The 23,950-nt window shown below is 41.2% G+C and overlaps 1 protein-coding gene across 3 annotated transcripts; it reads left to right on the forward strand.

Moving 5' to 3' along the window:
• Positions 1-108: 108 nt before the first annotated feature.
• Positions 109-23,090, forward strand: RAB3GAP1 (RAB3 GTPase activating protein catalytic subunit 1). 3 transcript variants are annotated; one of them, XM_048309190.1, is made up of 25 exons: positions 111-500; positions 601-656; positions 1,509-1,584; positions 2,802-2,934; positions 3,166-3,244; positions 3,920-4,039; positions 5,280-5,445; positions 5,546-5,645; positions 8,029-8,110; positions 8,593-8,661; positions 9,424-9,497; positions 10,205-10,297; positions 11,754-11,923; positions 12,247-12,345; positions 12,664-12,836; positions 13,760-13,814; positions 14,096-14,461; positions 15,497-15,634; positions 16,878-17,105; positions 17,570-17,666; positions 17,752-17,855; positions 17,965-18,080; positions 19,020-19,122; positions 20,615-20,635; positions 21,946-23,090. In XM_048309190.1, the coding sequence occupies exons 1-25, from the start codon at positions 483-485 to the stop codon at positions 22,180-22,182; spliced, it is 2,973 nt and encodes a 990-aa protein (XP_048165147.1). In that variant the 5' UTR covers positions 111-482; the 3' UTR covers positions 22,183-23,090. The 3 variants fall into 3 exon arrangements, with proteins under 3 accessions (XP_048165149.1, XP_048165147.1, XP_048165148.1); XM_048309191.1 differs by lacking the exon at positions 20,615-20,635 and having other exon boundaries at positions 337-500; XM_048309192.1 differs by lacking the exons at positions 17,965-18,080; positions 19,020-19,122; positions 20,615-20,635; positions 21,946-23,090 and having other exon boundaries at positions 109-500; positions 17,570-17,653; positions 17,752-17,777.
• The last annotated feature ends 860 nt before the right edge of the window (positions 23,091-23,950 follow it).

The raw sequence follows: 23,950 nt of genomic DNA on the forward strand, positions 1-23,950 counted from the left end.
GCCAGAGGGATTTGTCGCCGTCCCCCGCGTGATACAAGCGAGGGGGAAGGCTTTGGATTAGGCGGGACACCAGTCCGGGGGGAGACCTCAGCCCCCGGCTGGCTGACAAGGGCTGTGTTACTCGTACATCTGAGGGAGCCCGTCTCGGCTGATCCTGATGGAGCCGGAGAATCTGTGGGAGCAGCCCGCGCCTCAGCTTCGCGCCGTTGTGAAGCGACTGCGCCCGTGAGCGTCTCCGTGAGGGGCTGCAGCCGGCCGGGAAGGAGGGATGCGGGGCAGGGAACCCGGGGAGGCGGGAGCTGGGCTGTGCGTGAGCCCCGCCGGGACGAGCCATGAGGGGAACCCAGGCGGCGCGGAGGAGCCGGACCGCGAGGGAGCCCAGGAGGAAGGGGCTGTGAGGGAGGTCCAGGCTTTGAGGAGGCACCGCCCTCCACCACGTTCCCGGCAGCCTCCGCCGCTGGGGGGGGCAGCAGGAGCGCAAGATGGCGGCGGACAGTGAAGTGAGTGCCCCACTCCTCTCTTTCTTTCCCTGTTCCCCGACTGTCCCGCTCTCTCCTCCTGCTCTCTCCGCTCACCGCCTCTCCCCCTCTCTCCCCGTAGCCCGAGTCGGAGGTGTTTGAGATCACGGACTTCACCACCGCCTCCGAGTGGGAGAGGTAGGTGCTGGCGCGCCCCTCGCTCAGCGCGGGGTGACGCGGGGGCTCCGCCGAGCCCGGCCGGGCCGCTCCTGCCGGGGACAGCCGGACCCTGCGGCACGGCCGGTGCCTCCAGCCGGGAGCACCCGGAGCCTTTTCCCGGCTGCTCCGCGTTAGGCTCAGGCTGCGGCCGAGGAGCGGGTTAAGAGGCTCTAGTCGAGCTGTTTCTGAACTTAGTGAAAGGTCTGGTTTAATACCTGTTTGCAAGGGATTAGAATATACATTCAGAAGGCTTATGTGTTTTCTAAGTAGCTGTCTGATTATTAAGACAGCCATCTCGTAGCTGAAGCCTTTAAAAGTTGGCAGAACAATGTACAAAGAAATTTAAGGTGAAGAACGCTCTTGCATTGTGAATGTATTATTTTCTAAGTGCTTTTTCCAGTGGTGGTGTTTATGACAGGAGACAAGAAATTTAAAGTGCTGCGCTTTAAATCTGAACTTAGTGTATAGTTTTGTTGCAAATGCTTATTTATCTGTGAACAGTGAAACAGGAGTTAAATGTTATATGCTGAAATACCAGAAAAATAAAAAGATGAGATTCTTAAAACAGTCAAAAGATGCTCATAGTAGTTGCTAAAAGTTAACTGTCATATGAAGTTTCAGCATAGGAAGACTGTTTTATTTGTACAAGGAAGCAATTGTTCTGGCTTTATTGTGATACTTGTTGTGGGGTTTTTTTGTTTGATTGTTCTTTAGGGTTTTTAAGGGATTCCACAGTGCAGTAGGAAAACATATTGCCTGCTTTTATGTAACTGAATTATAATACAAGTTTAATGTTTAGCAAATATTAATGCCTTTCTCCCTCCCTAACAGATTTATTTCAAAAATAGAAGAAGTATTGAATGACTGGAAACTTATTGGGGTTTCTTCAGGCAGGCCTCTAGAGAAGGTCAGTTACTGCTTCTGAATTTTCCTGTAGCATTTGAATTGCTTATTAGTAATACAATAATGCACACATGTATTTCATCTATTACTGTTTTCTTAGGTGTGGCAGATAATGACTTTATTGGGGAATTTCACCTGTCGAAGTGTCAATTTGACAAACAGTTGCTGTAAATTCTTTGGTGGCCCATCTGCCAAACAGGCTGTTTCCTTGACAAAGGTGCATCTTCACACAGGGCTGATTTTTTTTATTTTCAGTTTGAATCTGGAAACGTGCTTGAAGCTGCTCTAAATACTTAAGGAATCTTTTTGTCCTGTCTTGTGCCTTTGTCGCACCTCTCCTACAGGCTGAGGTTTGCACAGTGCTACTTGTGACTCAGAGTGTCTCATAGATGGGAGAGATTTTTTTCAGAGTCTAATTAGAGCCTTTGTGATGCTTTCTCAGTCCTGTGAAATGCAGAGGAAATTGCTGAGCTCTTCTGCATAGTAATGCAGATAAATTCAGCTGGTTTGTATGGAATGGCTGCTGTGTTTCCAGAGGAATTTTATTGCTTTTCATTCTAGTCAGGTAGAGAGTATTTAGAATAAAAACTCATGTTACCTAATGAACTGTAAGTTAGCTGTCCCTGTATTCCTACGTTTTCTTTTCTAGACCAGAGCTCTCTTCTTAACACCCTTTAAGATCAAAGGGTTGACCAAGTTGCTTTGTTTTAGTAAGAGCAGTGATGTTGATTTTCTTAGATGTTCCCATGCTGTATTTTTGTTAAAACATTAATTATCCTTACAGATGTTTTGTAAGTTATAGATAAAAATAATCATTTGTTAGTGAAAGTAAATATCAAGGTAATACTTGCACAGAATGGTTTAGATACAGATAAAATCCTGGGTGGGAAACTGCTGTCTCTGGGCAAAGCTGAGGGTGCATATGCTTCAGATGTGTAGTTGCAAATGGGAGGATGCAAATCTTTACTACCATACAGTTCTGAAGACTGCAAGATGATATTTGCTCTTTGGAATGAACACGATTATTGGCAACATGGATTTTAGCATCCAGCTACCTTTATAATGAAGAGCTTTGAGAACTGCTTTTGAAATTAAATCATGCTTAGCTATTAGGCAGTAGAAATACATGAATAAACATTATTGATCATGTAGGCAATATACTTTTAAAGACTAATGAATGTTAACGTAAATTTATGGGATAATTTCTTTTTTTATATGCAGGGTATATTCACCACAGGAACATGGGAAGAGAAATCGGATGAAATTTCATTTGCAGACTTCAAATTCTCGGTAACCCATCATTATCTTGTACAAGAACTCAGTGACAAAGATGGGAAAGAAGAGTTGGGAGAAGGTACCTGATATTTTCCTTCCGCAGCTGTAAGGATAATGACAAAAGACAGTGTCAGAATGTGGAGTCCACAGAGTGGTGATTTGTGTCTGTGTGAGAGTTTCTGAGGTCTGATGAGCGTGATCTGACATTTCTGCTTTTAGCTTGCTTTGCATTCACACAGTGCTAATACAAGCCAGTTGTAAGTGAGCTGGATGTGGTGGTACATTGATTATGTATCAATTTTTGTCACAGATGCCCTTCCTCTGCCAATGCAGGACTTGCTGTGCATGAACAATGACTTTCCTCCTCGAGCCCACTGTCTGGTGAGATGGTATGTGTGTTCCTTTCATCTCTACTGCAAATGAGCATAACAATTGGAAAATCTGGCACAGTCAGTTACATATTTCTTTTTCAATTCAAAGTTAAAACTTAAGTAAAATGATTCTTTGTACTGGACACAAGAAAAGAGTGCAAAAAAAGCCCACCATAGCGGGCCTGTCCTTACTTGGGTAAACGACTTGTCTCAACTTCATATTTAAGCTTTTATATGTGTAATATTTAGGTGCATTCTTAAAAGGGAAAGCTGCGCCACCTTAAGAAACAGCAACTACATTCTTAGTAATGCAAATTTTGAGCACATAATAGCATTGCTTCTAGAGAGATTGGTTTTGTGTATAAACATTTTCAGCCATTATTAATATAAACTGGAAGAACTCAGGACTGCTAGACCTGGAAGTCCTCCCAGACCTGGAAGTCCTCCCAGTCAAACACATTACAGTGTTGGAATGCTGTTAAGCTCAGGTAGTTTGTGATTTCAGGATCTGCAGCGTTCCATGCCCACTCAGTTCTTGACCTCTCGAAAAAAAGGGATACTTGGATCAAATTAACAGATTCCACAATCTGTTGGTGATGATTAGGTTCTCCAGGTCACAGTATTTTTTAAAAATTGTATTTCAGCTGGCATGCCAGAGACTAGAAATGTGCTTTTTTCTCTTTGTCTCTCAAGGTATGGCTTACGTGAGTTTGTGGTTATTGCTCCGGCTGCAAATAACGATGCTGTTGTTAGTGAATCCAAGTGTAACCTTTTGCTGAGTTCCATTTCCATTGCACTGGGCAACACTGGCTGGTAGGTGAAAGCATAAACCTATTTACATGTCCCAGTAAAACTCTAGCATACTGCATTTGTGAGGAAAAAGTATTAAACTGTTAGCAAGACACATTGTGCCAGTTTGGGCAAATTTGGAAATATATCCTGTGAGAGAAGGCAGGTTACAATCACCCCTCCCCCCACCAGGTTCAGGAAAAAAGAAATTTTCCTCGAAGGAAAGTGAAAGAGAGAAAAACTATTTATTTAACAAACACACCAGAAGAGGATAATAATGCTAAATAATAAAACCTCTCACTCTGCTGAGAGAAACCTGGGGAAATTTCAGAGTCTTTCCATAGGTAGCCTCTCTCCTCCCTCCTCGGAGCTGGGACAGGGTGGGCCCACCTCCGGGCCTTGGTGGAGAACTCTCCAGATGTGTTCTGATGTTGAAACAGCCCAAAAAAAGAAGAAGGGAAAAAAACCCCAAAGTCCCAGGAAAGCAAAGTTCAACTCTGTCTCTCTCTGGAGAAAAAGGGCCCGAAAGCCAGCTGAGAAAGCAAGCAAGCCGGGTGCTTCCTCCCGCTCCCACCTCTGCTGTTAGAAGCAAGAGGAGTCTGTATCTCTGTGTCCTTGAAACATGAAAACAAACTGCAAACTGCTTTGAAGAGTTTGCTTGGTTTTTTCTCTCCCCCCTCTCAGGCTCAGTTTAAAGGCATAGAAAGGCACAAAATTAATTTCTGGGCATAGGGCAGCAATATGGGATACATATCATAAAGTCACCCCAAGACACACATTCAGAGGTTTTTTGAATTTGCACTGTAATACTGTTAGAGAAGGATTGAAAAAAATCCCCATGTATAAAGATTGAATCAATGTTTTGTTTATTTTCATTATTGTTTAAAAACCTTACAGGCCTTTAAAGCTGCTAGAAGTTGTTGGAATAATTGGTAATTGATGAAACACCACTTTTGCAAGAGGGTTTCTTCCCTATGTGTAGTAACAATAGCTTCTTAATCTTCCTCAAAAATTATGTAGACTACAAATGAGGTAAGTGAAGTCTTGGATAGGGTTGTGACTGACTTGACAATTTGTTAGGCATTCTGTTTAATGATGACATTAACAGTATTTTTCTTTGATACCTATTAAGTGTTTTAAAATGTGTTCCTCTAAGAGAAAGTATGTTCTGAAGGGTGAAATTATGTTGAAATTATGCTAGAATGTTCAGCTAGTTTTAGAGACTACAAGACAGCAGGACATTTTAAGTACTCCTGTTTTACAGTCAGGTGCCACTGTTTGTGCAAATCCATCAGAAGTGGCGCCGGATGTACGTGGGGGAGTGCCAGGGCCCAGGCGTTCGCACCGACTTCGAGATGGTTCATCTGCGCAAGGTGCCGAGCCAGTACACCCATTTATCAGGGCTGCTGGACATCTTCAAAACCAAGATTGTAAGTGTAAAACTGGTGTTATATAGAATTTATGTTCGAGCCCTAGAGTGTTTGAGAGGATTTACTCTTTACACTGAATTTGTTCTCTGATATTTTGAAGGGCTGCCCTTTAACACCCCTGCCTCCGGTTAGCATGGCTATTCGCCTTACATATGTGCTTCAGGACTGGCAGCAGTACTTCTGGCCACAGCAGCCACCAGGTAGGAGACTTGTGTCCTCAGAATAACTTGTTTTCAGATAAACAGTCAGTGCTAAAGAAAGTGTTTGTGTGTCTTGCCAGAAGAATTAAAATATTTTCTGCATTACTAGGAAATGTCAGTCCAATACCACTCTGTATGATGGGTGAGCCAGCTTAAAGCTGCTCTCAAGTTGTCTGTGGCTCATGGCCGGGACAGGTGTTTTGGGGAGGCCTGTGCCTGGAAACATGAGGGTTAGTCAACATTTAGAAATACAGTGATGTTTCTAAAATGGTGGTATCTATTTGGAGTGAGAAGGTTGACTGACTATGAATCTGAGAACTCTGCCCTGAATTTCTTAGGGAAATGTTTGGATTCAGGTTCTAGTAGACGCTAATACTTTGTGGGAGTATTTGTCAATTATTTCCATGAACTACCTTATTTTGATACTTCACTATTTAAATGTATTAACAGTGGGAAAAGCAGAAAATATTATATGGACCTCACTTGAGGTAAAGGTTTGGATTTTTATTGTTGCTGACACAGTATTAAATTTAATGCAGGAAGAATTTCTGAACAAGTCTTTTGTTCTAGTAGTCTTGCATGAAAGAAAAAAGGGTGGGAAATAATATGTAGTCTTAAATTTAAAGTATTTAGAACAGACTTGATAAGTTTATGCCATAGCAATGCTGTTTAGGAAAAACGAGTAGTTACTCATTTGGTACTCTCAAAATGATCTCTCATATTGTTGCTTGATAGTGACACTGTCCTCCTTGAGGACAAATCAAAATCAAGGTTTTGTTTTTAACAGACCTATTTCTATACAAGTAGTAGCAGAAAATAAATGATAAACTTATCAAAGGTAAACAAACCCATAGGAAAAAGGTAGATATTAGTTCCTCCTTAACATCCATTTTATTAATGATGTGATGTTTTAGGTACAAGGTGGAGGAGCAGGTAAAATGCCCAAGTTATTTTCTTGACTTGGTAGTAGTTTTACATAACAAGCTTGAAGTATTTAGGGTACGTTTGGAGACACAGAACTTATGTGGCCTTGGTCTGGTTATCTAATTGTTTGGCTTTCCTTTGCTTAAAAGTACACTCATCAAAATCCTACGTTTTGAAGAAGTGTGCAGTGGGGTTGAGTCTGTGTGCTCTGTAGCTAAGGAATGTATGTTGAACATATATTTAAAGAGAGTCCTGCTTTTTAGAGAGAGAAAATCAGTGCTGTTTTAAATGATAGTTCCTCTTTTACCTAAAGAACTTGGGAAATGAATTCCACAGATTTCATCTTTTTATTGTTTCTGCAGACACAAACTCTGTTTTCTGTAGTCTCTCTCTGCCTTGCCATAGTTATTCACTAAGTCAGGATCCCTGGTTTGTCATGGATGAATTGTATCACTCTGGTCATATTTCTTGATTTGAGCAGTTTGAATAACTTCTACTCCTTTAGAGCATTCTGGCTAAGGGAGCCAGTGTCAAAGTGTGTTGCAGAAACTGTAAATGGACAGTATCAGTTCTTCTGCTGTTGGTACGTGCAATTGTGGATTTATGTTCCCTGGGAAGAACTAGGCCCGTAACTTTTATACCATCACTCAATTAGCTCTTCTCAAAGAAAACCAAAGAATTGAAATGTCTTTTTTCTTCTCTGAAGAAGCAATTGTGTAGTTAAGTTATCCAGATACTTTATCTGTGCTAATACCTCACTTGTTTTGTTTGTAAATGGTTTGCCAGATGCAGTTAAAATTGCAGATCAGATGCTATAACAGCATTATTATAATGGCATTACAATACATTATTATTATTATCCACTTCAATTTTTGTTCAGTGGAGGCTGTTTTTGATTTATGTATTTGAAGGATATGACATGGGAAGTTCCTCAGGATGCTGGGAGGCGTCTTTATAAGTATCTGGGATTACATGGAATCTCCAAGATCTTTTGATTAAGTCCTCTTTTGATAAAATTGTAAACCTTTTAAAAGTAGTTACTTTTTCACTCTGCAGAGTTGCTCTGCCAGAATCTTCCTTTTCTGCTTAGAACTGATTTCCTGCCCAAGTATTTTTGTGGCACTTTTGTGTCTGTTCTTGTATCAACCTTGAATCTTTAGGGCTGTCTTCATAGCTATCATCATTGCCTGTATGAAGGGAATAACCTTCCCTCAACATGAATTACAATAATTTTATCTGTCCCTCTGAATGTCCTGTTTCATGATCACTTCCCAGTTTCTCTTGGAAGCAATTACTTCGACTTTATGTTAGGATTGTGTTTTCCTGGCTCAATTACCTAAACTGCTCAGCTATTGTCTGGTCATCCTACATGTTACAGTCTTTGCTGTGAAATGAAGATGATATGCTGCTTCAAATGTTCCATAAATTCTAGATGGAAAACATGTTGATTTTTCTCCAGATATAGATGCTCTAGTTGGGGGAGAAGTTGGGGGCCTGGAATTTGGGAAGTTACCATTTGGTGCCTGTGAAGATCCTATTAGGTAAGAGAAGAGTTCAGGAAACTGTTTTATAACTTCCTTAATGGAGGACTTAAAGGTGTGTTATTTCAATCTTAGCTTTGCCTACCTACTACTTAGCATGTCCAACAGATTTTTAATTATTCAAGTACAGCAGAAACATCTGTGAAGGGTAATGGTTTAATAGCAAATAAGACCATTTGCAAAATTGTCTAATGATATTCATAGTTCAAGCTCTTATGTCTTTTACTGTAAACTTCTGCAGTACCCCATTCATCTCTGAAATTATTATGTTTAAATATACCTCAAGATAAACCTTAAAAACGATGTGCTTTTGTTCAAGGGTTGGACTTGCTCTCATGTATGCAGTGAGAAAACTTACTGGAGAGCAAAATACATAGAGGGAATCAAATAGGAGCTATCACAAATACCTTTTAAAATATGAACTGTGATGGAGAGAACACTTTCTGCTAGCACTGAAAGATTGAAATCTTGTTTTGTTTCAGTGAACTGCATTTAGCTACAACATGGCCTCACCTTGCAGAAGGGATAATTGTCGACAATGATGTTTATTCGTAAGTATCTTGTCTGAGTTGCAAATATCTACAAATGTGCTTTTTTTGTTCACTACTGCATTTTAGTGTCATCTCAAACACTGTGTGGCTTTGCATGTGAAAAAGAACCCATTCTGAGGAATGTTAATGTCAGCTGATAGAACATCTCATTTGGAAAAAATTTTCTGAAATGCATTTCTGTGTGAGAAAATATTATTGTGTTGTAATCTCAGCAGAACATGAACTCCTGTTTTTGAGCATATTCTCATGTCAGACTTGAAAATTTTGTGTATCGCATATTTCTTGGTAAAGATGATAGTGGAGGATGTAAGGTAAAAAGAATTCACTGCTTGACATCCCTCTCCCAAAAACTATCATCATGGTTTTCTGCTAAAGAGGAAGAAGTGTGTACTGATACTTTAAACAATAAACCCCATTGGTTTTTTTCCTTCTTTCTTAATGCAGAAATGAGTTTTCAAGATTAATACACTTTAAAGGAAGACAGGTCTAACTGAATTGTTCTCATGTGTTTCTTGTTCATGTCATGCACATACATGAGAACACGGACTCTTACTTGCATTTCAGTGTTTGTCATGTTCTCCTGTGTAATGTGGTGCCCATTGTGGCTTCCATGATCTCACTGGTTATGACATGATATTTATTGAGAGTTTGATACTCATCTTTTGAATACTTATACTGGCATTTGGTTTTCTTTTTTTTTCCTTGTAATTTTTTCTTTTCTTTTTTTCTTTTTCTCTTTTTTAAATTTTTTTTTCCCCCAAGTGACCTGGATCCTCTTCAAGCACCCCAGTGGTCTGTGAGAGTCAGAAAAGCAGATAACCCTCAGTGTCTATTGGGTAAGAGATCAGAATTTCCTGTCTTCTCTTGCAGCTTTTAAACAAAAACTACTAAGTCATGAAATTAGAGTTTAATTGCTGATTACCTGATGGCCTCTGTTTCCTCACTCCCCTTATTTTTTTGAGTGGACAGTATTTTGGGCTTCTTTTTCAAGAACACAAGCTTTGCAAATACTTAAGTTTCTGTTGTAGTTTACTCTGTGTCTGTGTACGGTGAAATTCATTGCTGTTGTTATTTCACCAGGTTCCAGAGATGAAGAATTTTCTCTGTGTTCTAAGAAACTTTAGATTTACTAGAATCTTCCCATTTTATTGTGTTCTGCATGTATTCATCTCCTTAGTTCAATCAACCTGTCTGACAGGGAGGATTAGTACTTCTGGAGAGCTGTGCTCTCTTGTCTGTCCCTGCCTTTAAGCCTGTGGGGAAGAGGGCTTTAGAACTTTCCAAGTTTCATCTGCTTTGGGTGAAGAAGTGGATTAAACTGCAGACAGAGCTGTGCTCTGGAGAGATGGCCCAGAGCTGCCTGGGTGTGCATTCACCTAAACTTTAATTGTGTGGTTTAAGATATTTGTGCTTCAGAACAAATTATCAGATGTTCTTTCAGATGAAAAGATAAAAATTACTGTCCTTGGGGCATAATTTTGAGTGTTGGCTCATTGTTCAGTGAGATTTTTGGCTGAGTTCAGAAGCTTTGTTCCTCATACAGGTGACTTCCTTACTGAATTCTTCAAGCTTTGCCGTCGGAAGGAGTCAACTGATGAGATACTTGGAAGGCCTGCATTTGAGGAGGAAGGAAGAGGTAAAACTAAAATCCAGTTGATTTTTGTTATTTGTATTTAATTGGTTTGTGTTATTTTACCTTCCCTGTACCCTTATCTTGACTTCAGATTGGTGTTTATAACTCTTGCACATTCTCTGTAATACTCCTGGGAATTTTCTGGCCAGGGCTACGTGGTGAAATTTCTCATGAATTCTAGACAAGTTTAGCATCCAGAGGGGCAATTGCCTCTGTTATAGTTGGGGCTGTTTCTTTTTACAGGAATATAAAAGCTTAAAATTTTACTAGAATGTACAAGAGTTGGTTTTGAGGACGCATCAGATCTATTTGTATAGCTTTATGTATTTTTGGTTTTTTCGATTTTTTTCTCCTTTTTGATGTACTCTTTAGTACATATGTAACAACCAGTTTAGACAGCCTTTAATCTGTTTGAAAGGCTTTGCTCTCATCTTCTCCATTTTAAGGAAAAAAACAATGAAAACTCCCCAAATTATCTGACCAACAAGTCAGACTTTATCCCAACCATATAAATACTGCCATCTTTTTGATGTCTCTGTCCCTCTCTTTTGCTTTTCTTGCTGTATATAGTGAACCTTCACCTCCTTGCTGCTGCTTGTCACCTCTTCTTCCCTCCAAATATAGCCTGTATCAATGTATTTTCCTTGGTTATACTTGATCTTAGTTTTGAAGGAGCTTGCTAGAGAGCTTAAAAAGGTGTTAGATTGAGGAGTGTGTGTGTATTACTCATAGTGCTTGACATGCAGTTTCTTTAGCCATTCTTAGCTCTAGTTTTCCTGAAGTGTTTGCCAGGATGAGCTTTTTCAGGCTGCTGCTAATTATTCACTTATATCTAATTATTCACTTATAGTTGTCTGCTCTCCTTATAACAGTATTAATTCAGTTTATTGTAAGAGACAATCTAAAGTTCACCAGCAGCAACTCTGAAAAAAACCCAGTCTTTTGATTTGAGAAATTTCCCTGAGGACTCTAAAACAGAATTGTGCTTACACTATATGAGGTCAGTGATTAATACAGGATTTATTTAAGATTTATCTAAAGCTTTAGCATATGCTTGAGCAGTCTTTGTTACCTGCAGTGTGTTTATTTATATGATGTAAGAACAAGGTTTAAACACTGAGTCTTCAGCAGGCTTTTGGGATACTCTGTTGGTAACTCCACAGTAGCAGTGCTACTACAGCAGGTAGCAGGCACTGTCTGCAGCCAGCTCAGTCTACACTTTATTTGGTGAACTAAATCAAGGACAGTCTGTGACTCATTTGTGACCTCCTTTTGCTGCTTGTATTTGCCAAGAACCGTGAATGTCAGGCATGGTACCTGCCAGATGAGGTGTAGCTCTGGTTCACAAGGGTTAAAGTTCAATACAAGGTAAATAGGCTGTGAATAAGGCAGGTGAACTTTTAAAGAGACATGGTCTAGTGTTTGATTTTGTTCTGATTGCTTTTCTTTCATTTGCTAGAGGTTGCTGATATCACCCACGCGCTGTCGAAGCTCACAGAGCCAGCACCAGTCCCAATCCCCAAATTATCAGTGACAAACATGGTTCACAGTGCCAAGAAAAAGATCCGCAAGCACAGAGGTGTGGATGAGTCTCCTTTGAACAATGACGTGCTGAACACCATTCTCCTGGTGAGTGAGCTGTCCATGCACATGGGGTTCTTCAGAGAGCCCATGGACTTCATGCTGCCACTGATGCATTTGGTTTATAGCCTGTGGCAGATTTAAAGATATCTGATGTCAGTTCCAGTATTTGAACTGCATTTATCAGCTTCTTGAGACAGCCCGAGTTGTTACAAGTCTGTGTACTGTAAGTGAGCTAAAACTGATCTCTGAACTCTGCCAACAGTTTTAATTATAGGGAGTGCTGGTATGAAGCCAGCAGTAGGTTTATGGAGAAAGTGGGAAAAGCAGGAAAACCGTACTGATGGAAGGTTAATGTTTTTTTCTTCAAGTTCTTATTTCCTGATGCTGCTGACAAACTCGCAGATGGGTTTGAAAACAGAGCCAGCACTTCAGCAGGAAACAATCCTCCTCCAGAGAATGAAGATTATGTAAGTTTTGCTGAGTGACACAAGAGAAAGCAATTTTGAGAGTGTGTTCATAAAGACTTTGCTGTGCTTGCCCTACATCTTGTAATATGTAACTTTTTGAAAGAGGAATTTATCTTTGTGGAATCTCTAGGCAGAAATAGTGATGATTTTCATTTCCTTGTAATTCCTTTTTTCTTCCAAAGACTGTAGTTTTTGGTATCTTTTAAGCTTAAAATGTTGCTTAACTGCTTCCACTGGCAAACAGGAAAGAGATCACATGATTTTGGAAAAAAATGCCATTTTTTCTGTATTTCTTGCTTTCTTTTATTTCTTCCCTAGAATCTCTTCAGTCAGTTTAAGTCTGCTCCATCTGACAGTCTGACATACAAATTAGCTTTATGCCTTTGTATGATAAACTTCTACCATGGAGGAGTCAAAGGAGTGGCACATCTTTGGCAAGAGTTTGTGCTGGAAATGCGTTACAGATGGGAGAACAACTACCTTATTCCAGGGTAAGATTTGTTGTTCTTGTTGCTCCTTTGTCAAAGAAAATGTTCTTTGTTCCAGGAACTGAGTGAGGTCACTGTGACTTTGAAACAGACAGTTTTGGAGGGTTTTTAATTGCAAATGCTGTCTCTGTTTTTATTAGCCTGCTTCCTTAAGGCAAAAAAGGGCAGGGAGTAGGGAAAAGCATCTGTGTCCTCCTTTGAAAACTACAAGATGCCTGGGGAAGCTCAGTTTGGAGATTCACTCCACTGTGTGAGTGAGGGTGGGGGAAAAAAGTTAGTGTGGTGTAGTTTCACCTTTCTTCTAAGGACGCTTTTCCAAGTTCCTGCTGGTGCAATGGCCTTTGCAGATATTCCAGCCCTTCCAGGTTATGTCTGCTGCAGCAGAGTTTGTGGCAGACCAAACCAAGGGCTCTCTCAAGATGAGGTAGAGCAATAAGATACCCTACTTTTAGGGTTGCGGTATTTTGGTTGGGTTTGGGGTTTTCTGTTAATGTGACAGACTGGTCATTTAATCACTAGTTTGTACTTTAAAATGGGTACACTAGCAGATAAAATAGAAGCTGAAATATATAGCAGTCACTCCACTGTATCATTGCAGTTTTAAAAGTACAGTCAAAGATGCTTAATTCATGTTTGAAAGCAGTTACTTTTTCAACTTCCAATTGGAAAACTGACCAGGAAATGCAGGGTGTTTCACACTAGTGTGAGTGATCTCTGAGCTCCTGAAATGACTCCTGGGAAATACATGTAATTTAAATTCTGGGCTTGTCTACTGAGACAATAGAAGAGCAGTATAGTTGAAATGGTGGGAGTGGGTTCAGTGTGGGTATTTGTCACTCTTTTAGATTTCATGTGATTTAAGACCACATGTGTGTGAAAGATTTAACTTTATCATTGATAATGGTTACACTTCTACCTTTTGTTAGATTAGCTAATGGCTCTCCAGATCTGAGATGTTGTTTACTGCATCAGAAACTTCAGGTAAATATCCCAAATTTAAGAATGATTTTTCTCCTAAGGAAACTGTCAAAATTACAGCAATTATTAGCTAAATATATTGTTGTTGTAGATTTATTTGTGCTTGTATTTTTTGGGTGTGGAATTAATTTTTGAGAAAATTTTTATGGCAACAAGTTCAGTGGAATTGTTATCTTTTAGGATTGTAAGACCTTTTCTGTGACTCTGCAAGTTTTTCTGTATGATTGTCTCCATAAGGGAAATAATTGCTAAACAATTTTTTTTCTGTTCCTTTAACTTGTTAGATGTTAAATTGTTGCATTGAAAGGAAGAAAGCAAGAGATGAGGGGAAAAGGGGGAGCGTGTCTGATCGTTCACCTGGTGGTGCTTCTGGTGATGGTGCAAAAGGAGGAGACCACTCTGGAGATAACCCTGACAAGGAAAAAGAATTTGGCAAGTCTTGGGAATCGTGGAGTGACAGTGAAGAGGAGTATTTTGAATGTCTCAGTGACACAGAAGATCTTAAAGGAAATGGACAGGAAAATGGCAAGAAAGGAGCAAAAGAAGGCAGCAAAGAAGCTGTAAACTTAAAACCAGAAGGTCGTCTGCATCCACATGGAAAACTGATGCTGCTACATCCAGGAGAGCCTCTCTACGTTCCGATAACACAGGTGAGGGAGCAGGAGCCGAGCCAGATGTGCAATAGAATACACAGAATGTGGCTCATACCTAGGATTGTGAAACTGCCAATAGCTTGCAGGTTACAGCCTTGTCTGTTGCTAAAATTGCTGAGTGTCCTTGACCTAAGACCTCGTTTTTAATTTTTAAAACTTAATGAGGCTACTAATTTCACATGGTCTTTGTTTTACTTGAGAGTTTGGTTGAGTTTGGGGTTCTTTTTATTTCCAGTTCTTGAGGCATCTTCCATCCCCTCCTTACTTTCTTTCCTATAAAACAGGAACTGCTGTGGTCCTTCCACCACAGAGATTTCTGCCTGACTTTGCAGAGTACTGGATCAGTTTTGCTGCTGTATTTGTGTTTTTTATAATTTCTCAGCTTGCATCTAAAAGGCCATAGTCATCAGTTTTGGTGCCATTTTCTAAAGCAGGTTTATCATCAAACAACTAGAAATGTTACCTGACATCAACAGGCTTTCCTCCAGAGTGACTAGGGATGAAATAGGAAGTGGTGCTGTCACAGAAAGTAGTTTGAAATCAGCTATGCACAAAGAATGCAGTGGTTTTCATTCTCCTGAGAGAAATTATTTCTAATTAATGTTGCTTTGCTTGGGTAAAACATATGAGCAGAGAGTAGTCAGGCAAAGTGTTCTCAATTAATTGTGTGCTGACAGTATCAACAGCAAAAATTCTGCATTGCTTTGGGTAGATTTTCATCCATCTCAGCAAAATTGTACCAGTCAAACACCTCCTGTATTTTGCTTGGATTTTGGCATTTTAACGACATATCCTTATATTGTTACTTCATTCTCAGGTTATTTTCTGTTTAGTTTCTCTTTGTTAGTGTTCTCTTCAGATGCACAACTTGAGGCTGAACTGCTAAAGCAGTAGAAAGTTGTGATAATTTCCTTTGAGTACAAATGAAGCAGAATGAACTTGTGGTGAGAGGGAGCTTCCTGCTCCTTCTCCCTTGCTAAGGGCTGAGTCCAGGAGAGGCTGTTTGTAACCCTGTGTGTTCCCATGTCACAGGAGCCAGCCCCCATGACTGAGGACCTGCTGGAGGAGCAGTCGGAGGTGCTGGCAAAGCTGGGGACGTCCGCAGAGGGCGCTCACCTGCGGGCGCGCATGCAGAGCGCCTGCCTGCTCTCAGACATGGAGTCCTTCAAGGTAGCACTGCTTGGACACTTCTGGGAGAGTAGATTGCTTTCTTCTTAATTAAACCGTCTCTCTTGCTTGTGTTGGACACTTCTGAAGGTTTCTAAGTTGTTTTTTTTTTTTTCCACAAAACAGCTTCCAATTAGTTTCAAGTTGAAAATAAAAATGTACTGGTAAAACTCTCGGCACATTTCAAAATCTATGACGATGTGGTCTGTTATGCTGTAACATCCCAGTAAGCTTACACAATGTCTGTGGGAAGGGAAAAAACACATCAAACATACAGTTGATGAGTTGTGAATTAAAGCAGCTCTTCCAGGTTGGGACTGGACTAGCTGTGGTTTTTGGTAATTTGTTCCATTTCTTGTCTGAGCTCTGCAGAGGGAGCTAAGAGCACATCCACTGCTCTCATCACAGGAGCTCAACACTAAAAAGATTGGAGATTCTGTAATAGCTATAAGTATCTTTTTGATTATTGCAGTGTTTATGGTAAAAGGATATAATGTGCTGTACAGTTAGAGTATTTATAACGGTAATCAGTTTATTAACAGTGACTCATGGCATATGAGGTATATGTAGAAGTTTTATTTATATGGTGCAAGAAATCTAAAATCTCAAAGTAAAACTACAGAACCATAATTTGAAGCACAAGTATACTCTTCGTAGGTACCTCAGATGGAAAACTGGGATTCTTTTTATGTTCTGGACCTATGGATGTAGTTAACTGTGGTGATATTGCATCTACAAAAAATGAAGTTATTTTTGTTTGGGGAAGATTTTTAAAGTTCCTTTTTAAAAGAGGAAGAAAAGGGGAATTTTATCACTGGAGTGTTAAAAGATGGAAAGTCAGTGTCAGTGCTGAAAACATACTTAGGCAGCCCAGTGATTCTTTCAGTCTTTAATGGGATAAGCTTAGTGAAAATTCCTATTTATTGCATGTGTCAGGTGCCAGGTAGAATCTTAACAGCCTAATTTAGAGCTTGCCTGAAATAACTGGTGAATGTGTATTTTGTGGGTGATGAGAAGGTTTTTTTTTTTTTGTTGCTGATGATGTGGGTTTTACCCCTTGCCACTGTCTTGGTTTATGCCTTATTCCCTCTGTCCTGCTGTACAGTTTGGTGACTGTGGACAGAAGAATTCCCTGAGTTTTCTTATTCTGTGCTCTACCCACTAAACCATATTGCCCTCCTACCCAGGCTGTCATGTGTCCATAGGATTTTCCAGGAACAATTTTTCTGTCCTCTCCTCCCTGTAGGCAGCTAATCCTGGCTGTTGTCTGGAGGATTTTGTGAGGTGGTACTCGCCTCGGGACTACATCGAGGAGGAGGTGGTTGATGAGAAGGGGAATAAAGTCATTAAGGGCGAGCTGAGTGCCCGGATGAAGATTCCCAGCAACATGTGGGTGGAGGCCTGGGAGACGGCAAAGCCAGTCCCGGCACGGAGGCAGAAGAGGCTCTTCGATGACACCAGGGAGGCTGAGAAGGTGAAAGCTCTGGGCTGGTGCCAGTCTGGGCTGTGATGCTCCCTGCAGCCCTTCCTTCTTCCCCTTGCAGCATTTAAACACTGACAGATCCTTGCACTGTGTTTTTGGAGTTACTGAACTGTTTCGTGCATGGCTTAGGGTTGACTGGAAATTCTTGCTGCTGTACAGGAGGGTGTTTGAAGTACCTAAAAGTACCTAATGTTACTTTAGGTATTTCTTCGAATTATTCGACTTATTCTTAGAATAAACCAGATTTTTACCTGCATATGTGCTAGGAACATTTTTGTTTCCTAATACAGTTATTTTTAGTTTCATTCTAACCTGTTGGGAGGATTCATGTAAAACTGCCTCTCAAGTCGTGTCTTACAGTGGTGTTCCATTCTTGTGAATTAATCTTTCCTAGTTAATCTTATCTTTGGGAAGTAGTTTTGATCACTAAAATACTAAATTTTCTAATGTTGCAGGTGCTTCATTACCTCGCAGTTCAGAAACCGGCTGACCTTGCAAGGCATCTTCTGCCTTGCATCATCCATGCAGCTGTACTCAAGGTAAAGGATGAAGGTAAATAATGTTTAATGAATTACTAAGATCTGTAAGGGGGAACAGTGCTGCAATAATTACAACTTTGTTTCTTTCCTTACAATAGAAGCACTAGAAGATATATCTTCAGTTAAGAAGATTATAAAGCAGATAATATCCCATTCCAGCAAAGTGCTACGTTTCCCCAGTCCAGAGGACAAGAAGTTGGAAGTAAGGTTTTTGGAGTGGCTGTGGCTGAAATCTTGATAGACTTTTGCAGTGTTCATGGGAATGTTAAAAGGACAACTTTTAAATTTTCTCTTTTATTAAACTCTTGCAGGAAATCATCGCTCAGATTATGAGTGTGGAAGCCATCATTGCCAGGGCAAGATCTCTCAAAGCAAAATTTGGGGTAGAGAAATGTGAAAATGAAGAGGAGAAAGAAGATCTACAAAGGTGACTGGTTTTTTTTCAATTCTTATTTTTCACTGTGTTGTTTTGTTTTTCCTCTGATGCTCTTGTTTGTGCTTTCAAAACTTAGGACTGATAGAAATGGTGACAATAAAGAAATACTTAGGAATCATATTTGGGTATCCCTGTCACTGGACTACCTAGAGATGATGTGTGTGGGTACCCTCAGTGCTCCTCCAGTTAAGCATCTCTTTGGAAACATTTGATCCATGTTTTTTTAATAGAATTTGGTTTTATCTTGACAGTACTGGGGACTAACTTTTTTTTTTTGTGTGCGTATATAAAAAGTATATTTGATGAACTCTGTTACCATAGCAGTAAAATTAGGACTAGAAATTTAGTATTTTCTATAAATATTATGGAATGAAATAGCCCCTTCCACGGTTGTTTTCTTGTCTCCTTACTGATATGAAACATATCACCGAGGAGCTCTGAATGGGAAGTGACAAGGCATGCTGCCTTGCATCACTACCTGCTGTCAGATTATTTACTTGCTGCTCAAGGTGACTAATATGTTATAAAACCCAAGTTAACTTCTTGCTGCTGTGCTGGGAGGGAGAGATGACATTCGTGCAGTACGTGTTGGGAGTTCAGAGATGTGGTGTCTGACCAAAGCAATGTCTTTGTGCTAAAGAAAATTGTCACATTGTGAATACTTCTGCATGGCCAACACCATGGAGGCTTTCATGCTGATTTTATACATCTGCTTTAGGAGCCTGGGTTCCATTCTTAGGTAATTGAGAGGAGAATTTTTTCCGTAAACTTTCAGAATAGAGAACCAAGAGAATCTGCCAGTTCTCACCCCAAGCAAATGATCCTTGGTGAAGGCCTTGGCACAGGAAGCAGCTCTAGGTTTAGATCAGCACACTTGATCTGGCTGAGGTTTAAACATCCCTTTTCCTTTTCAATCATTTGTTCCATCAGATTTGTAAACAGTCTCCTGGAGCAGCCAGAAGTGTCAGTTGTTGGTGCAGGAAGAGGACCTGCTGGCAGCATCATTCACAAGCTCTTTGTGAATGCTCAGAGGGTAAGAGAGAGCTCTGGGTCGCTCTGCAGACACTTCTGATTTAACCAGAATGAGGCAATGAGTTATCATATGGTGCCAGTGTATTTTGTCTGCATATCTGCATGTATTGTCATAAGTGTGCTTGAGGTGTTTTCTGTGATGTTCAACATGATTTTGGCAATAACAGAACCTTGCAAGACCAAAGAAGAGTGAGTGAGCTGGGATGTTAAGCAATTGAAGCCAGCTGGGTAGATAGAGGTGTCAGTAATGCTTGATGTACTTGAAATGGTAACGTCAGTAATGCTGTTACGGCACAAATTTCTGCCTTATCTCAGCAAGATCAAGTGTTGATTGTTTGACATAGAAATGTAGAGAAACTGGTCATAATATTACCTGTTATGGAGTAACTTCTTAAACTGAGGCTTATGCTTGGAATACTTGAGATTTCTTCTGTGGAAACCAGCATGCTTAGGAAGTTTCAGTTCTTTTTCAGTGGGACTCTACATTCAGTTTACCTATTGCAACTGTTGCATCTGTTTTCTGGAGACCCTTCCCTTCCTGATACTGATGTAAATGTTGCCTTTTTCTCTTAAGCACTTTTTGGAATAATTAGCCTGAAAGTATTGATTTCCAAACCTCATGGACTGCAGTCAGCCTTCAGTTTCTATCAGAATTACACCTGTTCATAGCATCAGATTTTCTAACTCAAATTTAACTACAGTGTTAATAATGAGGTAGCAGCCTGAAATCCCATTTGGAAATAATTGCTGGAAAAATGTTGTGATTGGGTGTTAAACACTTTAAAGGGATCGATGCTTTTGTAATAATCTTTATTTTGCAACTCAGCATAAAAAGGACCATTCTGAAAACAGACCATGGTTATTCTGAGGAATGAAAATTGGGCCATTTCTTATATTCTTCCAGTCTCTAGGGAAAATGTGGTTGCAAATCTGAACCTGCCAACCAGCCACCCTCACAGACTCCCCTGTAAAGCCCAAGACTGTGCTGCATCTGCACATGTATGCACTTGCCTCTTTAGACAGAGGCAGTGTTTTCAAAACTGAGTAAGTTTCTAGCCCTAGGGTATGTGCAAATTTCTAGGGTTTTGTTTGTTTGAAACACCAGTAACTAAAGCAGGATTACAGGTATTCCCCCCTAGTAGATGGTCAGTGTTAAGATTCTTAGTAGGACAGGAACCAACTTGCTACAAATCCCCCTTTCTGTTTAACCTGCCATGAGTTATTTCAGTAGAAATAATTCATGTTTGGTAAATAGAAGTGGAATGAATTCCTTGTTCATTACCTTTTCAACCTGGACTCCTCTGTGAGCTGTGTATAATGTGTTCTGTTCTCGAGTTTTCTCAGGAAAATTCTGATAGCCAGTGCATGTTCTTGGAAGTTGAGTGCATGATGTCTCTTAAACCTACAGTCTCCTCCTAACCTCTTGTAAGTCACCTCTGACTTGCCTTTGTTTCTGTCTTTCATCACTGGTTCTTTTCTCATCCCTTTCCAAGCTGACTGAATCTCCTGATGAGGTAACCAACTTTGTCCCTCCTTTCCCTCTCATCTTCTCTGCATAGAGCTGAACCTTCTGGTAGATAGAGTGCAGCAGCCAGATTTAGTCTGTACTGGTGTTCACATGTTGAGCATAAAAATAACTTTGTGTTTCCAGAATGGTTTTTCTGCATTCACACTTTATTTTTAGAGCCTAATAACATGTAGTGAAAAGAGAGAGAAATGTTTAATTAAAAAAAAACCCAACAAACTAAAACCCTCTCAAAACTAAAAAACCCAACCAAAAAAAAATATTTCTTCAAAGGAGTATTGATGTTTTCTGATGCTGAAATATCTGGCCATGCCTTTATATTCTTCTCTGTTGCCACCACTTGTTTGTTTTTTTGGGGGGAAAGTAGTGATGGACAATTAGCTGGATGCTGCATCCCCAACACTAGTACTTCCTGAAGATACGGAACTTTTTGGACACAGATATTTGGAAAAGAAGCAGGGTAACTGTGTAAAGTGTAGCACAGGGAACATCCTCTGTTGGTTTCCTCGAGCTGTTCTTGTGGGAACACGTGGTACTTGTCCCTGGTGGGTTCTGTGGCACAGCATGCAGATCCAAGCGGGGCTGGGTCCTCCTGCTCCTGGGAGAGGGTTGGGAGCAGAGGGGCAGCAGCGAGGGGCAGCCAGTGGCTTCTGCCACAGCTCAGTGACATTGCCAATGTAGAGTTGTACATGCTTGAATTAGGAAGGACCCTGTTAGGGTTTTGGTAGGGGTGTGTGTTTCCATAGGTATATGTAATTGAGGGAATGTTTATTTGGGCATGCCAACCCTTCTTCCAGTATCCAGGCATCAGCGTTGCTCCTGCCTAGCTCTGAGGCAATGAGCAGCCATGGGGCTTGTGCAGCGTCTCACTCGCTCTGCAGTGTGATTTCAGCAAGGCTCTCTGGCCATGAAAAGCCCATCCTGCAGCAGTGCTGGAGTCTGAAAAGGCAGGTGACTGCCAGGACTGCAGGAGTGGCACTGATGATTTTGAAAGGGAGGCTGCCTTGGCCTCCTGTAGCCAGAGGGAGCTGAGAAGGGGCCATTCCCTTCAGTCACAACCCTTGCTTCACACTGCCAAAACATCTAGGCAGAGCTTCACCATCCACACGAGGGTTCTTCCATCTGGTTACGTTCGCTTTATTTCCTAGCATCCCATTAATGCTTTGCTCTGTGTACACATAAAGCCTCTTGATGTGTTCCCCATTTATAATCTTCCTCTGTGCCTCTTGAGAACAGTTTTCTGAGTGCCAGTGTTAGGCAGCAGCCCGCCCTGTCACTGTCGCTGTGCTCTTGCCGCAGGTCCCCGCCGTGCCGCCTCTGGAGGAGGAGCTGCGGCGCTCGGGCTCGCAGGAGGAGCGCAGGCAGGGGGTGCAGTCGGAGTTCCCCCCGCCCACGGGCCGGGAGGTGATCCTGCGCACCTCCGTGCCCCGGCCCGCCCCCTACTCCAAGGCGCTGCCGCAGCGCATGTACAGCGTGCTGACCCGCGAGGATTTCCGGCTGGCGGGAGCCTTCTCGGCGGACACCACCTTCTTCTGACACGGCCCGCTCCTGCCGGGCCCTCCCGAGCGGCGGGGGACTCATCATTGCCGCGGGCAGGGAGCGCTGCGGAGGGACGGGCGTGCACTGCAGAGGGAGCGCTGCTGCCCTAGGACTTGGATTGGCCGCCGTGAGGGGTGGCTGTAGCAGCTCATGTCGGAGGTTTGGAATGGCTTCAGGAATGGTTTCAAACTCTCTGTCCAAAGGGAGCATATTTTCCTTTTTTTGCATTAGCTTAATTATGGACCTGAATGGGCTGTGTGCAAATATTCATGTTGAAATTCATGCAGAATGTGCTGCTTTACACTTCAGGATCAGACTTTATCGAGTGACATTAGTCTACTTAAATTGCTATATATAAACATTAAGTAATTTATATTTATTACTAATCATAATCACAGAGCCCAGTATTTTTTGGTTAATCACTGTTTCAAGTACTTCTAAAATATCCTTATTTTTATTTAAAGTGTACAGTTGACTCTCTAGTTCATGCTAAGCTCTCCTGGCATTGGTTGTCCAAACAGATCTCATCACTTCTCCCAGACAGAACTAAGTGGACAGTGAGCCTGAGTGACAGCTGGCAGTGGATCACTGAGGGGTGGGGATACTTTATACCCTTCCCTGTGTGCAAGGGCCAAAGCTGTATGGAAATGACACCTGGGGCTGTTTCACTGTGAGCAACTCAGTGGTGGTTACAGAGGCCATTTGCCTGCACTCCCTGTCAGCGATGGGAGAGGAGGGGACAGCTCTGTCACCTCTGGCCCCTCACCCCACATGTGCCAATGTTGCTTTACAGTGACCTTCACCTGTTTGAATGAGAATCAGCAGAAGATCAGCGTTACTTTACAAATGTACAAACAGCTACAGTATTGTGGACATTACTCAATAAATATGAACTTGCTGTTGGCTCTCAGTATTCCTGTGCTTTTCCACACCCTCCTTGCATGCTTTGAACCAGGAAGGACATTGTGACTACAGTGTGACTACAGTGAGTACAGAGTTGAGTTTTGCTATTAGTTGTAGGAGCCCAGGTGTTACTCTAAAACTTCTTTGAGGGGACAGGGATCAGACTCTTTTCGTCACATAAAGTTCTATGAAGTAGAAATACATTTTTCAGGATGAAGAAGAGTTAACTTTCTTCAGGGAAAATCTTGTCATTTGATTTCCAGGCTTTTTGTGTGTTACCTCACACAAATCTCTCTGGCAATGGGTAAGCAAGATAAAGATGCATGTAGCTGCTGTTTAACTGTGTGGCTTCTTTAAAAGAAATTATACCAGGCAATTCCTGATGAAGTAAAATTTAGGTTAAGCTTCTTCCCCAATACTCTTGGTTTCCTCCTTTAATGAAATCTTACACTGCAATGTGGACGCCTGTAAAGGCTGTATAAATTTGAACGTCTCTCTCACTTGATTATCAGGCTATTCCTACCTGGTCATTTAAACTGCTGGAGAGATAATTCCTTTATCCTACTCAGACACCACAAACATCATTAACACAGCTAAAGTCCTCTTAGTCTGACTGTAGAAAATGGTGCACTTACGCAACTACCTTGTCTTAAACAGTCTTTTTCTCTGTTCAAGAGTTGTAACTTTAAGATCTTTCTCAGAAGGATAACTCAGAAAGCTTTTCACCTTATTTTAACTAGCTGTAGTTGAAACTGCAGCCCTGCACTGTGATGGTGACGTGCTGTGTACAGCTCTGCTTTATGAGCTTACAACTGCCTTGCAGCATTCAAGGGGTGAGGAGAGACAGAGCATTAAAAAAAAA

Source organism: Corvus hawaiiensis, chromosome 7 (assembly GCF_020740725.1).
Source record: "Corvus hawaiiensis isolate bCorHaw1 chromosome 7, bCorHaw1.pri.cur, whole genome shotgun sequence".
Lineage (NCBI taxonomy): Eukaryota > Metazoa > Chordata > Aves > Passeriformes > Corvidae > Corvus > Corvus hawaiiensis.